Raw genomic sequence first — 17,176 nt, forward strand, 5'->3', positions numbered from 1 at the left:
TTCTGAGCTTCAACCTGACTTATCCACTTTAATATGCACTCTATGCCCCAGTGTAACTACACATTTTTCATATTAACAAATCATTGCCAGAAGTGAAGGAAGTGATAAGTGACAGAAAAAAATCCAAGGATCGGCTTGAGATATCAAACACCAGATTTTTAGATTTGAAGCCTGGTATGTAACCACTGACCATGCTGCTTGCCTCTGTCTGAACATAATAAATTTCATGTTTACTAACAGAATAGTATTCTCAGACTAAAACCTGTCCTGTGGTATATGCAAAGTATACAATGCCACGTACTGTGAAATTCCATTCACTCTTTTGTTTTATTTATTGATGCCCGTTTAGAACACATTACTCGGTATCCCTGCACCACTGGTTGGCTTTGCTCCATCTAAATGACTGCCTGGTCTGTTAGCTCTAGCCCATGTCCAACTGGTTTGTCACCTCATACTGTTGTATTGGTGAGAACTAAGGAGAGTGTACTTCTTGCAAATTTTGAGTTAGGCACTTGCTTAAGACCAGTTTTAGTGTGAATTCATCAATAAGGAAGATTATTGCACTTCAACATTTTGGAAACTAGGAACAGCTAGAAAACTTCAAAATGAATAAGACACATTCATATTCCTAAACACAGACTTGGCTAATGTTTTTTCACCCTCACTGTTTACTGTTTATGGGAGCTTTTACCAGTTTAGGAATTAGCCAGCTAGATAGAATTGCTAGTCAGTTTGATTTTTCTACTTCATCAAAGATATCATCATTTACACGTCTCCATCTACTACACAGTGAAAATGAAATGTACTTTTTTCAGTTAAATGTAGAAAATTAATATTTTTCAAGTCAATCAAATCCTTTTTCTTTCCACATAAAATTGCTTTGTCCACATTAACCATCATTTCAAAAAGAAAGTAGCCACCTTACCACCCAAAAATTACTTAAATGTGAATACTGCCTATGGAAGATGAAATCCACCAATCAAAACTGAATTTCTGGGAACAGTATTGGAGTATATGCATGAATAACCACATAACATATTGGAAAATCAGTTTACAGTAAACTGGATGTGTGTATTTCATAAACATAGTGTATAGTATGTTTTATAGGACTCTGCTGTTGAGTTCTGGGTGACTGTAAGAACTGAAAAGAAACTTTTCTTTCATAAGTGGCTGGTTTAAATATATTTGGGTTGCATAAATTCTTCTTCACTTAAAATAGTTCGTTGATTCCAAAATCAACTTGTTGAACCACTTCCCCTGACTTTCCATGCCCTTATTTTCAAGTTGGTTTACCTGCTCTCTTTTCCGAGAGTGTCTTCTGTTATTTTTGTCTCCTCTATCATACTGGGTTTGCTCTTCCATCTTTCTAAAAAGAATTTGCATCTACATTGTTGTATCCATCCCATTACCCAAAACTTGTGGCTTTTTGTGGGTCACCACTACTATAATATTACTATGCCTAAAGGTTTGACACGGAATGACATGAACCTGACCAAATGAGGGTGGTGGGATTCTTCAGTTGTTCACTTTATTTTTTTATATATATTTCCTTTCTTGAATCAAAAAATTCCACTTCTCTGTTGAATTAGACTCTTTCAGGAAAATTAATCATCTCACATCAGATGTGCCGAAAGTATCATTTGTTTCGCGTTCATACACTAACTCTGCTGAACATTCTTAATAGCAGCATACTGCATACTGCAGAACAACAGAATCTATCCCAACCAAACAATACCACCACTTGAAAAACAACCCTACAAGCTAGAAAAAATAGAAATAGACTCAGCTAATAAAGACCAGTCAGTTACTAGAATTTACTGTGAATCCAGAATTTTCATAATTTTAAAAATATGCTTTACAAGTTAACTTCACTGTGAATCTTTGTGAAACTGTTGTGTCAAATTATAAAATGCTTAACTGTTATATAGATATAAATTGTGTGAGGATAGACAGACACTTGTCATAAACTTAGATTTGGCACATAAACTTAGATTTGTGTCATCACAAAGTATCAGTATGGCAAGAACACACACACACACACACACACACACACACACACACAGAGAGAGAGAGAGAGAGAGAGAGAGAGAGAGAGAGAGAGAGAGACTCTGTGTGTTGCTTGTTAAATTCATCATTTGTGCCGTAAATGGTAATGTGAGTAGACTAGCTCAAGTTGGGGAAGGAAATTTCTGTTACCTATTCAAAGGAACCATCTCAGCATTTGCACTAAGTGATTTAGAGAATAAAGAAAATCTTTCCATCTTCGTTTTGCTGCATTTGCTTTTGTAGTTGTCATACTACAAGACATAATAAATGGCTAAATGGCTGCCGGCATCAGAGTCCCTGTTATACTTCCGTTACATGCGTGATATTATATTAGTTTTTGTTGATTGCTTTTTGTCCAAAACAAATTTCTGGGTTTCACCTGCTGTGATATATTCCATCCAGCTGGATATTCTTAAAGTGTGTGCATCATTGTAAAAGCTCAAACCCAAGTAACTTGTCTCCAACTCGAAAGTTTTGATTTGTGTGCTATCATTAAGTGATGAAGATCATTAGTAATCTTTCAACAGTTTTTACTTCTTTTTCTTCATTCGATTATGAAACACGTATGTCCAGTGTGATTTCTTTCATTCCTATGCTTTTTAGCCCTGTTTCTTAGGTTTCACCAATAATTTAAATTTCATTAAACATATTGGTGTTTGTGTAACTGGGATACTCATTTCTGGTTTCACTATTGAATGAGATGGGGCATTGGTTAGACACTGTAGTCATTCCCAGGAGGACAGCAGTTCAAATCCCTGTTCAGCCATTGAGACTTACATTTTCTGTTCGCTTAAATAAGTTAATATAAACACTGACATATTTCCTTTGAACAGAGCATGTCTATTTTTCTTTTCTATCCACCAAAACCTTTGTTTGTCATTATTGAGCTCTAATATTCCTTCTTTCCTTTTTAGAAACAGTAACATTTAACTTTGTTTTTGTCTGATTGTTATCAGAAAAAGATGTGTGAAATATGCTGTTTTTTTCATCTTTTTATGCCTAAAAACTTTCTACAGTTTCATTATGTCAGGGTTTGTGTTGTTTGTTAAATAAGCATGGGTAACTTGGCACAAGCTGTTTTATAACCATAGTGAATAATACAAGTTTCACTGCTATTTAATTGCTGGGGTAGCTAGAGTATATATAATGTATCCACTAATACTTCGAAACTTTCTTTCTGTGCAGGTATGCTCCGAGATATATGTATCCTGGAAGAGTTTACCCAAATTACCTGTCAGGCACAGGATACGTAATGTCAAATGATGTTATGAAACGACTGTACAAAGCCGCTCTGCAGACACCACTCTTCCATTTGGAGGATGTATATGTGACAGGACTGTGTTCCAAAGCAGCAGGCATACGTCCACGTGATCATCCAGCTTTCACATATGCACGTCGTCGAATTGATCCTTGCTTGTTGCGTGATCGTTCAGTTATCACCAGCCATCGCATGGATAGTGCTCAGCTTCGGAAGATTTGGCCTCGCATCCGGGATCCAAATCTTGATTGCTCAAGTTTCACTGCATCGCAGAAACCAAGTTCCAGACCCAACAAGAAAACAGCAAAAGTGAGGCGTCCAGTAAATAAATGTGTTTAATTACCTGTATATGTGGACACGATTAGTCAGGAAATGTCTTGGTTGTGATACTGCTGAATTGGTGTGAACATGTGTGTTTATTTTGTGTGTGTGCTATCTTTCTTGTCATGCTACCATTAGGATTATTTGCGAAATTTCTCTTCACGTTTCAGTGATTTATTTGATTTTAAACAAAACAGAAAATTGTTGGCTGTATATGTTACAGAACACTAAGTTTTTTTAAGTATGAGATTACATATTTTTTATGCGAAAACCTAAGGTACTCAGTCATAAGCTCTCCAGTACTGTAGGAAGCTGATTGAGGGATTTTGTCAGATATGTAATTCAGTTTGCACAAATATTTTGGTCCCAGCAAATGATAGGGACAAATAGTATTAGTCCACTGTTTCTGTTGCATTTTGGACACCATTGCCTGAACTAGTCGTACAAAGTATGAAATAATGGATGCATTGACGATGTGTAACCAAGCAAACATTTTATAGTATTTATGCATTCATATTTTTTTACAGGAAGACATTGAGCATTGCAGTGAAATGAAGTGAGACTGGTTGGAATTAAAATTTTGTGAAAGAAAGAAATGATCAATTGATGCTTCAGTCTGCCATACACTCTGAGAGTAATTTACCAAATTAAATTTCGTATCAGATTTACTATTTAGCTAACAGTACCATATTATTGTTGTGGTTGTTTTCTTAAATCTTTTATATTTGACCTAAGCTCAAGCAACTGGCAATCACAACATAAAAAGTTATTCTCTTACTAACATTTGATTTTGCAATTATTTATTTATTTATTTATTGCTATTTTAGGCTTCTGTTGTTTTTTTTCCCCTGCATATCAGTAATTTAAAAAAAACGTCAGATATTAAAAGTAAGGTGACAAAAAATGAGAGTTTCAGAAGTCTTAAGAAAGATAACATGTGAAAATTTTTGGAATGTGGTACTGTAGAGCACCACTTTTATTTTTAGAAAAAGGGTGTATGGCAAATTTGTGGGACTATTGCTTTTTTCTTTCATTGTACTCTGACAATATTGTTTGCTAATTGTGTTCCATAAAAATAGAGTTGTGAATATACAAATGCAACAGTATTACTATTCCGTTGTTCCTAAGTATCATAGTCAATAATTTTTAAATTAACTGTGGCAGTTTGAACACAACTACGAGTGTTCCTTGTATACATTTTAATGCAAGTAATTTAAAACAATCTCCTTCGTGTTGCAACTGCGAAGTTGAATGATTCTCTTTGTTATTTTTCTGGTTTCTTTTTCATGTACTGATATTTGCAATTTCATCTCTTACCTTTGTGAATATATCTCTGTGAATCAGCTGCCTTGCAGAACTCGTATAATAATAATAATAATAATAATAAAAGTGTTGACCTTTTAGTGGTTGTGCATTTAGGAAAATCTTCATATTTCAAAATTTACATAATTATTTTGTTATGCTCATCGCTAAAATTGTCAGCAGCTGTATATTACTGCTCGACAGTTTTCTTGGAATTATTTTTGCTATAGTGTGTATTTAGTGAATTGTGGAGAACTTGGTAATAAACATATCGGAAAATGTGTTGATCTAGTACATTAAAAAAGTTTAATATATAAATGAATCCAAGAATAAGATCATTTATTAGGCTGTTACAATACCTTACATTCTGATTTTTGACATTCAGTGATCAGGTGCTAAATGTACACTATTTCTGACAATGAACCACCAGATTTTGTAAATACCCATCTTGAGTGAGTGTCCAGTTAGCTTTGTAAATGTATTGTTGTCTTGCCATTATGTTGTTTATCAATTCAGTTATAGTAAGACGCTGTATTTCAAGAGTTCTGAGTTTCTTTGATTTCTGTTTAACTGAAATGTTCAGTGGTTTCGTCAGTGGTAATTTATATAGTCTTTATAGTGAACCTAGAGTTTTGTTACCAATATTCTTACTACTGTCTAAATTGCTTTTGTATATTAATACTGTAAACTACCTAGAAGATGTTATTGAATTTACTGTAAGTTATTGTATCGGACTGGTGCTTGTGTGTGCTGGCGCACATTGCCTTTTTCCCCCTCTGTTTTTTTAATATGGTGAAAGACATCAACTCTTAATTGGGGTGGGGCAGGGTACTGTTGTTTTTATTGAGTCTAGTTTATGTGTGTTTAAGAAGGAAAAGATGTTTTAGCGGGCATTTAAACATCATATTGCTTATCCAAATCAGTTACTTTTTTTATTAGAGTTTAAAATAAGTCTTGCTTTTTCTGTATTTCCCTTCAATAGTTTACTGCTCTTTGGTGTATGAGATATTTTGCTCTGTGATACATTCATTTTATTTTTATTCTTCACAAAATGTAACTACTGCTTCTGTAAACCTGATTAGTTTATACTGATTGCTAATACTGAAAAATTTATATACCAATTTCTCTGAATGCATTGATTGAATATATTTTCATCTACATTATCAACAAAAAAATTGTGAAGCTTCATCATGTGTGACAGACTGATGGGAGTGCTAAAGAATACTCATATTTAATAATTTTTTAAAATACTGTGCAGAAACAGTTAATTTGTAGTAGAATTGCACAACCCCAGCAACATGTCAATTGTGACTGCACATTGACGTTAACGAAACTTGGTGCTGTGCTTTCACTTAGTTCTGATGATACCTTTGATTGTCAGGAGCTGAGTAGTAACTCTGTAGGTACATGACCATTCACATTTCTCTTTTTACCTCATACTGAAAGCTTCATAGTCAATTCAGTAGTCAGTCACAAATAATGAGATATATTTTTGAATATGTGCAATAATAAAAACTTCTTCAACTGTTTTTATTACAGTATAATTTACTTGTGTGTGCCCACAAATGGTGTAACTAGTTTGTGAGCAAAATGTGGATTGCTGAAATTATCAGGAGCTTTAGCTTGGTCCCTGTCTCTTCAGAGTGATTGACATGTGCTAGTAATTTAGATATTGTTTTTTAAGGTCATGTGCCATGTGTGTGTGTTTGTGTGTGTGTGTGTGTGTGTGTGTGTGTGTGTGTGTGTGTGTGTGTGTGTGTGTGTGTGTGCGAGAGAGAGAGAGAGAGAGAGAGAGAAAGAGAGAGAGAGAGAGAGAACAGGGTATCATGCCATCGCCAGCAGCCCCCAGGTTTTAGTAATTTTAATCCATTATTTTATTTATCAGATCATATCTGCATATAATATATTTTCAAACCAATAGTTTTGGTTAATAGGAATGCCAAAATATTTCTCAGGCCATAGTTCAGAGACAGATCTTCATGGTGCTATATTGTTCTTATATTTCAGCTGGATCAGTAGTAAAAATTTGCTTGCTTTAAGTTTCCAAATGTCAACTACTTTGAGTTGGAGGATAAACAGTGAACTGTCTGAGAGTAATGTAAATATTAGACTTGTATTGTTGTTTCTCTTTTTCATCGTTGAGAATGCATTTTTTCTTACCAATAATGTTCTTGTAGGTGCTTCATTTGCCCATCCATGTTTAAAAGAATTGTGGTAAATATATTTACAATAGTAGTTCATGTCACATTAAATTTCCATAATGTCGCTGATGGAAGAGCATTAAGATTAGAGAGACACTGATTTATGTGTATGTGGTCATTTTACCTCTTCCTTTGATTAGACCTCACTTTGTGTGTGTGTGTGTGTGTGTGTGTGTGTGTGTGTGTGTGTGTGTGTGTGTGTGTGTGTGTGTTTCAGCACCTTGCATATGCATGTGCCCGCACTTGGCTGTGCAAATTCGTGTAGCTTGCACATGTAACTGATACAAATGCGGCAGAATGAAATTAGAGAGGCACACTTTTCGAACAGGTTGTGAATCTGCAAATCAGTATATGTGCTTAATATATTTTTATCATACTAAAAATTTGCATGTTTATAGTGTTGAATGTTGATGTAACATTTTCAGATTTAATATTTTGTGAAAAATTAAATTTGCTTTTTCGTGTCCATATTGTGCCATAAATGATTCCTAAGATGCCATTGTTTTCTGATAATAAGTTTACATATTGCACTTCTTTCAGCTGTTTGAAGGTGAAATCTTCACTTTTGGTGGCAGAAAGAGTAATGTATGTCATAAAATTAGAAATTTGTGGGCCTTTTCTAAGGAAGAAAATCAAAGAACACTAACTTTCAAGCCATCACTGTAGAGTGCTAGAGTTATTATAAAAGTGGGGGAAGTACGAGAGTCATATTCTGTAAATGGTATAGTAAGGGATGATTGCTCTATATTCCATGAGACTTTTTCATATACTTCCTGCTAATTGCATAGGAACAGGGTAGGACATTTTTGCTTATGCTGTTGTGCTATCTTTGCCATAAGTGTGTAGTGCACAGGGAATTCTGTTTTCACCTTTGAAACATTTAAAAAATGCATTGTGTTTGTAAGTGATAAAGCAACTGTTCTCATCCTAACACTTTTCCTTCACCTGAAGGTGTTTCCTTCTTTTTGTCATTAAAAAGGTAATTACCAAAATGTCTTCTTAAGACCTGTTCTGTTGGTTGATTTATTCAAGCTAGGATCATATTCAGTATACTAGAGACTCCTTTCCTTCTACAGATCTCTTGTATATTTATGTTGTTCAATTTATTAATACCACTGTTACTTGTAGCCTGTTTATACGGCAATGTTAGTTTGTTATTTACAGTATTCATATTCTGTAAAGCTAAGCCCTTAAAACTCGGAGGGGGGGAGGGGGCTTGAAAATGTATATCACTTGAGATATACTATTGTTATGAAAAAAAAAAGAAAGAATCAGTTCACCTGAAATATAATATTGCTGTAAAAAAATTAGACTCATTTTCCTTACTGGCAGTCTATTGCTGCCATAGATACATTAGATTTTATGAAATAGTTTTTTGTGCAGAAAGAATGAGGGTAGATGTATTTAATGTCGAATCAAGCTAAATACTTTTAGAATTAGTTTCTACTTCAGTCAGTATGCAATATATCATACTTTCAGTTGGCAAAGTTTGTCCAGTTCCATCAAAAGAAGAGAACAGCCGCTTGTCTGATATGAATCTAAAACTGTGTGTTGAAGATAGTATAATTAATATGCAAATATTTAACTATCTAGAGATTTCTTTTCATCACAGCAACATTCGTGGTACAGTCTCTGCTAGCCATTTTATATGTATAGTTTTGCAATATAATATTCTTTTCTTTGTAGCCCTGGTGCCAATATTGATTCCAACTCATGAGTTATCATGTTATTATTTCATTGTTTATAACTGTACAATATTGTGTTTTTACAGCAACTTTATGCCCAATTTTAGTCCAATCTTTGTGTGGGATTTGGAAAAGTACTTAATGATTAATAACTGAAACTTGACTCGAAGGCTGAAACTTTGTAACTAGATGACTTAAAGGAATCTGGTTTATATTTGATAAGCTCTATAATTCTCATGGATGAATAATGGTCTACTTTAGAATTGAATTTGTTTTTACACTGACAAAACAAAAAAGCCAAGTATGCAGGAAGTTTATGGGATAATCTCTTGATAGACATGCATTTAGTGAAGCTCCATAGGCTCTTTAATGCAGCAATTAGTAGTTAATTACAGTAAAATGTCTATCAGTACCTAAGTAAATGTTGGCAGTCACAAATGCCTATGTATCATTTAATGTAACTTACTGGACACAGTTGCTTGGCATTGTTGACAAAAGTTTAGTGGTTTTATATGTGTGTTTCGTGCAAGGCAACAGAAAAATGTACCCCACTGCTCATCCATACCACCACAGTGCACTTGTCTCTTGTATGGTCCCTCCAGATGCTTGTCTAACTTAAAATGTATCCTTCCGTGGATACTTTTGGTCCTATAATGTTGAAGTTCATAAGTAGTGATTGAAAACATTTATAGATGCAGTGCCTGAGTGTGCAGAGTACAAGCATTGTAACTTCATAGCCCATGCTGTCTTTTTCACAAGACAAGAATAAATATTTAGCCATTGGTTACCAACTGTCCTCCCTGAGGGATTGCCTTAAATTGAGTTATGTACTTGAAGTTGGCACATAACATCATATGAAACCAAGATTATATTAAGGGGATGATGGTTTTCTGAGATTACATATTCTGTGGAAATATGTAATATTATGTGCAAACATTTTGTTATGTTGTATCTATTCAAATAAGAAACATCAGGAGCAAAAACGACACGTGGTTCCTGTGTATTATCTAGGTCAGTAAAAATGAAACTAATGAAGAGGTACAGAGTTATATTCTGTTTAAATTTTTAATAACTTACTATTGATGATTACATCTGCTAGCTTTAACACACAATTTTTGACTGATCATGACTTTCAGATTTATTTAGTATAAGAAGTGGTTTGCAGTTTTACATTATGAGGAATATCTTGTCCTTTTTTTTTCTCAATAGCAAGAAGCATTGAGTCAGTTTCTGTCTAAGATAATGCAACTGTTATAGTGTGATTCTATGAATCATCAAAAATAACTTAATAGAGATGTTTTGTACTGTTCATGTAATCAGAGTTTCTGTAAAGGCACATTTTAGAAACTTGAATATATGGATTGATGATTTCTCACTACCTACATTGCAGTCTCAGTGAAACAATGCGGGACATGTATTATTGTATCAATGTATTTCTCTCTGCTTATTCGTGAAACATTCAGTCAAGGTAGAGGAGTATAGGTTTTAGTACAGAAAGAGCTCAAATATATCAGGTCTTCCATTTTATGGGATTTTATCATACTCAGTGTCATCAATTCATGCTGCTTGCATCATGGGTTCTTTTACAAGGCAGTCTCCCTAATGTGTGGAAGGAGAATGAGATTTCATGTTCCCTGAAGAACTTTATTTTACCTGACCTTTTAATTGCATTAAGATGCATGCAGTCCTCCTGTGAGTTTTCAGTGCTTATATTATTATTTTAACATTAATTATTCAGCTCTCTGATACTTTTATGTCTGATTTTAGATAGAATTTTTTGCGTACAGGATATCACTGGTTTCCTCTGTATGTAATTTTGTTCTCCTCTTATTTGTGATATGGCAGGCAGAAATTGCATATCTGCTTCCAAGACCAAGATGAGCAAAGTATGAAAATATGTTTGAGTTTTCAGTTCAGTTCCATTTAATTTATGTTGTATGGAAACTATACTCTGTGGTGCTGTTTTCATCATCAGTGCTAATGGAAAATGAAGTAATTATTAAACAATATTGTTATGCATGTTAAATGTAAAATAATTCCTTTGGTGCCACTACAAAAAGAAAACAATGTCCTTACAAATTGTGTTTGTTGTAATACAAATGAGAGTCAATTGCAGAGCATTCCTCCTTCGATGGCCATTGTCATGACTTTAGCAGCAGCTCTACTCAAATTTCCATTGTTTGATCCCTTTTATCCAATGCCAATAAATTACACAAAAAACTTAGATATATAACGTTCAGAAAGTGGAAACCACTGGAATTAAGAGAAGAGGATGGGAGGGGGCAAGCTCACAGTGGAGTAATTTTTTAAGCACAGTGTGACCTTGATAGGTAATGTCATTCATGTTTTCAGTTATTTTAGATATAGATGCACATGAAATATCACTGTAATCTTTTTTTATGTATGTCATGCATGATGTAACCATTATCATATTCCAGTAACTACAGTCTTCAGTTTTTCAAAATACACTATTTGTCACAGTTATTTATCTTCAGTGTTACATTTAGAAAGGTACTGTAGCATGCCTATAGAGCATACTATATAAAATTTTTTAGGCTCTATTTTAGTGTCTTTCTATGAGTAATGCTAACATTAGCCAGACAGCTTTCATTGGTATCATTTCTACACACATGTAGTTCAACATATGCCATCAATTGCCTGAAGTGCTTACTACAGAAAGTGCAGAACTATACATAGCAGTGCACTTCTTTCTTGTAATTGTCTTGTAAAGTTAAAATTTTTCAGGTTGTAATAATTCTGTGCCAGCATACTTTTCATACTTTTGTATGTAGTTTTAAAACAGTGTAAATTAATTATTTCTTGTTTTGTAATGTAACTGTAAGGGTGAAAGCTGTTGTTACCTTTAAAACTATCTTTGCCATATGTTTTAGAAAAGCTTACAGTATTTTTGATACAGCTACAACAGCATATAGGGTGCTATTTTGTGTGAGTGTGGGGGGGGGGGGGGGCGTGCATGCACGTTTCATACAATTATTCCCTATTTTAATTCTGGAAATTTAACTGAAATAGTACTCTTTCACATTGTGCAAAAAAAATTGAGACATTTATCTGTGTGTTGTAAAACCACCTACACACAAATATATGTGTGTACATAATTGATAAGTTTATTAATGTGATTTTGGTGCAGCAAATTGGTTCCCTGAATGTACTACACATGTAAGATTATTTCACCACTCTGATATGCTTGGGACATTTTTGGAATATTAAAAATGAGAAAAATTAGTTTTGTGCATGTGTCTAATTTTTACATAAAATTTAGTGATTTTATTTAATAATGACTTTCTGCTGACTAATGTAAGATGCCAGATGTATTTGTTAGATAGTGCTGAGCATAATATAGTTAAGAGTTGCAATTACATCCTAATTATTGTCATATCTATTTATTGCACATTGCAAAAATAACAGGGCCAATAGTCTGTAGACCTCTGTTAAAATGTCAGATTTAATATGTTCTTTGGCAAAGTAAGTAATTCTATCTCCAATACACTATGTGGAGAACTTCTATAAATTCTGATAACTTGTATTTCTATGTCTCCAGTGTGCTGCAGACACACTGATGTGTATCATAGCTTTTCATGCATACCATTTGTTTTTCATTTCTCAGAAAAAAAAGTTGTAGTGAGTCTTATAGATTGCAAATTATAAATGGTTTTATCACACTTTCAATCTTCATGAATCCCATATGCTGTTTCTAATGTTTTTATTCGCATTGTTTCCTGAAATTTTAGGAACAACATATTTTTGGGTAGTGTGACTTCTTTTCCATATAATGGGAGTCTGAAGAATCCACTGAGACCTTTATACATTTAGCCTATTGTTTCCTTCCAATTTGACAGGTAAACACATAATTGCTGCTTTACACTATTAACTATAGTAACTCCTCATGTCATGTGACTATTATTTTTACTTTAATAAATAAATCTTTTTGGGTCATTTATTATAATCTCACTATGACAAAAACATTTGCGTATTGGCAGCTTACATGTACAGCTTGTAAGCTGCTGTGTCACCATGTATGAATATGAGAGAAAATACAGTTACAGAAGTTGTTAATGATTCCTGAGAGAAGTAAAGGAAAACTTTGTGGAGAGTCTTACATTGTAGGTTATTCAATATTATAACTACCTCTTGACATTCCTAATCTATGTTGGGAACTGTTGAGAAATTTATTAAAAGCAAATGTGTGGAAATTGCAAAGAAACTGGGCTGTTTTACCATAAGAGTATGTTTCTATAATTCTTTTATACCATTCGTGTCTCCCATACTGCATGGGGAAAAATATGGTATCTATACATTTTCACCTCTGGTTATACTAAATTCTATACTTTTTAGTTACAGCTCAGTCTTTTTTTCCATTTTCTTTTTAAAAATGAATCTGTAATTTTTCCATTTCCATTTGAAACTTTCTCTGTATGTCTTCCCTATTTATAATTCTGATAGTCCTCTAACTGAAAGATGAGTGAAAATTGGAAGTATGCTGAGTTTCCAATATCCGGAGCACAGGTTATTTCATACAGTGTGATAGAGGGGAAGGCAGGAAAGAGTTTAGATTGGACAATGTGGTCTGGGTTTCTTTCATGCTTATGAGGAGTGCTCTTACTGCCACAGGTTGTGAGCAGTTTCCACACTTTTTTCCAGTCTTGTAACAATTTCTACACTTATTTTAAACAAAATACAGCAGCCTGTGTTCCAAGAGCTATCTGTGTTAAGAATTTGTCATCTTAAAGCTTGACCTCTAACACTGTGTTCGTAGGTTCTTCTAACTACTTAACTGCCCTTTTTTTGCATTTCTATTTGAATTCTGTCTTGGGAATTACAATAACCAGGTAGTTGCATTTCAGAGAGCTTTGTAAACATTCTGAGCAGTACATGCATTTAAAAATCTCTTCCACAGTTAAAAACTCCAATCTTACTCACAATTAAATTGTCTGTTCAAAAGAATTATTTTAGTTGTTTAATGCTTGTTGTGTTACTGAAAAAAATTAAGCCTCAACATAAAGACTGTTACACAATTCATGTAAACATTTATTTTTCACTATAAGCTGTCCATCATATTTACAGGACATTGTCACTTCTGGGTGTGATACTTCCGTTGTTCTTTTTGATTAGTTACTCTATTTCCTCGGTAACTCATACCCAAATATAAGTGAATTAATTTTTAAAGGCAATTCATTCAAGTAAGTGGTGACATAGAGAAGTCTTTTTTTACTATACATTTTTAAACAAAGTGCCTATATTGTAACTCCATGGTATTTGGTAATAGTAGCCCAAACAGTAGAATTCATTAACTTCTTACACTTAAGATTGCTAAACTGATAATAAATATAGATGGAGATGTAAATTGTTCTCATTATTTTATAACAATCCAGTTTCAAAGAAACGGAATTTAGTTACTTGTGCGTACTGAGAAGACAGGAAAATTGGTGTTTAGTGATCCTGAACCATCCACTTAATATTACACACTGAACTTTTGCACTTGGATAAATATTACCAAATACCATCTAATGAATCAAATGTCAAAATGTGTTTCTTTGCCAATAGTAGTTGCAGAGTGTGGAGGTATAAAATGGTGACATGACAGAATTCAGATTGTAGTGTACAAGTAATCATAAATGTGTATCAATATTGGTTTAAGCAGTCTGTTTCAGGATTGTTGCATATAACACAAATTACAAAAGAAAGACAAAACAATGTTATTACACATACATAATCCTCGGACAAGTATTATTATGCCACATTTCAGACATTCACGGAGATTCCTTTCAACATTGTCTTGAAGATACATATCATTTCAGACATTTTTATCATTACGATTGTGATAAATGGTGAAAAAAAGAAAAAAGTCACTCTCTGGAAAGACCCTCAACTGGCTTTTGGGTGTTACTTATACTTCATTTGATGTATTAGTTACTCACAGTTCATAGAGATTGATCATATAGAAAGACAATGGCTTCTGTGCCACAGGCAGTGCTTAAGTGCTTTCGTAGAAGATTGCAGAAGTTTCTGATAGATGGATTCTTTGAAATTTGTTGCACTGACATTTGGATCAGTTTTATATTTAATAAGAGAGTCTAGTTATTCTCTCTAAGCTAAGGCAATGTTCCCAAACATTTTACATGTCTATCCAGTTGTATTTTTGACTATGTTAAGAGTATATTGTAAAAGTGAAAGGATTGCAAAACATATTGCTGGCTACCCTCAATAAAACTGTAATTATTGTTAACATCAGGATAATTTATTGTTAACATCAGGATTTTGGAGAGTAGTGTGATGAGAAAAATGTTGCACAACTATGCAACAAGTTTGTCCTTTCATTCACTCTACTGTGCTGTAATATTGCTTTATTAAAATGTTTGTCAAATTTTTAATGGTTCTTATCATTGTGTTTCTACATAGCTCATCTCTATCATAAATTGTTAATTGCTTTCTGACTCCAAGTCTCATTTTATTATTTCTTCTGTGTATTACATGTAACCTTAATGTTGAGAAAAGTGGAAATCTTATATTGCAAGCCCATGATGACAAGCAATTACTGCTATATGTTTTCCACAGAGTTGCTATGTTCTTAGTACAGCTGCCTAATTTTTTTTTTGTATTAATATTTATTTTTGTAGGGAGTTTTATATGTTTTGCATATTAAAAGATTCTCAAACTCCACAAGAATAGACTGTAAACAATGTGTTGTTTTCATGGATATTTTGAAACTGAAATAAAATCTATAATGTGATATACATATTTTGAATACTTTCCAAATAAAGACTGTTTATGAAGAATTAAATCTGCATTTTAATATTTGCTCATTGACATACCACATTATTTTGTTACTTCCAGCAATAAATGAAAAGGAACCTTGTGAGACTTGGTGTCTCATTGCAATTATTTCATTTTAAGGAACAAGTGTGTTTTATCAGTGTAGACTTCATTGTTAGTAGCTAAGTCAAGATGTCATTTTAATGTGTTGTGTTTGAATTGAATAAATGATTGCTATATTGTAAGTTGAAAATAACTGTAATGACTGACCAGCTGACCAACATTTGGAAGCAGCATAAATAATCAAATGCGAGAATTCACCAATGCTGTTAGCCAACATACACTGAAGTGCCAAAGAAACAGATAAAGGCATGCGTATTCAAATACAGAGCTATGTAAACAGGCAGACTGTGGCACTGTGGTCAGCAATGCCTATATAAGACAAGTGTCTGGTGCAGTTGTTAGATTGGTTACTGCTGCTACAATGGCAGGTTATCAAGATTTAAGTGTGTTTGAACAGGGTGCTACAGTCAGCGCATGAGAGATAGGACACAGCATCTCCAAGGTAGTGATGAAGGTGGGGACTTTCCCATAAAACCATTTCACAAGTGTACCTTGAATATCCTTTGGCTAATCATGGTAGGCAGATGGAAATCAGACCCCATTATCTTGCACACTGTTCTGTTTAGTAACAAACCACTCCCATATAATTCAAACCTCTTTGCTGACATAAGCTTTCCCTGCTTGAAACAACTAGCCACTACTTCCATCTTGTCAGAGGTAGAGTACAACCAATCAGGCCCAGAACTAGGGGATGAGGGGGGGGGGGGGGAGACAAACTGGGGTATCAGCAACTTTTTGGGGGGGGGGGGCAAATTCATGTTCTTGAAGAAAAAACCTTGTTTCACAAGGCGCCTACCATCCAGTGCACATTGGTCTATCGAATATTCATACAATCTTAAAAAAAAACATCCCAATTTGCTTTCATATATTTTTGAGCACATTATAACTTGATTTCTGAACGAATCATAAGTTGATTTTTGAATGTGTGCGTACTGTACGTGATGTCTCTGCCAGGGAAATCCCCGCTGCATCTAGAAATAAAAAAACTTTTCCACAGACAAAAGAGGACGTGGCTATACAAGCTGGGCCGAATAAATCCGAATGGGTAAATGCCAATTGCTGTTTGTTTATGTGGTTGATTGGAGGTGTGAATGATCAGTGTTGTTATAATTACAAGCAAAATCTGTAGATCCAGACTACCAGAGTGGAAATAAATAAGTAACAGCAATGGCAGATAAGGAAGATTACATATTGTCTTCTCACTGTATCAAAGAAAATGAACAGAAAATTTTTGCCAGAAGGCTACACTGCCAAGGGCCAGTTGTACAGTCTGTAGTTAACAGCCAGTTAAGTTCTGTTCTTGGAATAGTGTGGAAAATGTGTTGTACAAACACATAATAATGCCTAACCAGAGAATAAATGCAGGATAACTGAACTAATGATTCTGGCAGGGCTAGTGTATTGAACCAGAGAATAATTTTTGACAATGGCAGGAACAGTTACAGAATTTATGATGACAAGATTGTTAG

At 34.0% G+C, this 17,176-nt stretch overlaps 1 protein-coding gene across 1 annotated transcript in view; it reads left to right on the forward strand.

The window, feature by feature from the left end:
- Positions 1 to 15,612, forward strand: part of LOC126183699 (beta-1,3-galactosyltransferase 1-like) — a 77,030-nt gene extending 61,418 nt beyond the window's left edge. The window contains exons 5-6 of the mRNA XM_049925880.1: positions 3,232 to 6,611; positions 6,741 to 15,612. Coding sequence (XP_049781837.1) covers positions 3,232 to 3,643 — 412 coding nt within the window. The 3' untranslated portion in view covers positions 3,644 to 6,611; positions 6,741 to 15,612. The remainder of the gene's footprint in view (positions 1 to 3,231; positions 6,612 to 6,740) is intronic.
- Positions 15,613 to 17,176: the final 1,564 nt, after the last annotated feature.

Source organism: Schistocerca cancellata, chromosome 4 (assembly GCF_023864275.1).
Source record: "Schistocerca cancellata isolate TAMUIC-IGC-003103 chromosome 4, iqSchCanc2.1, whole genome shotgun sequence".
Lineage (NCBI taxonomy): Eukaryota > Metazoa > Arthropoda > Insecta > Orthoptera > Acrididae > Schistocerca > Schistocerca cancellata.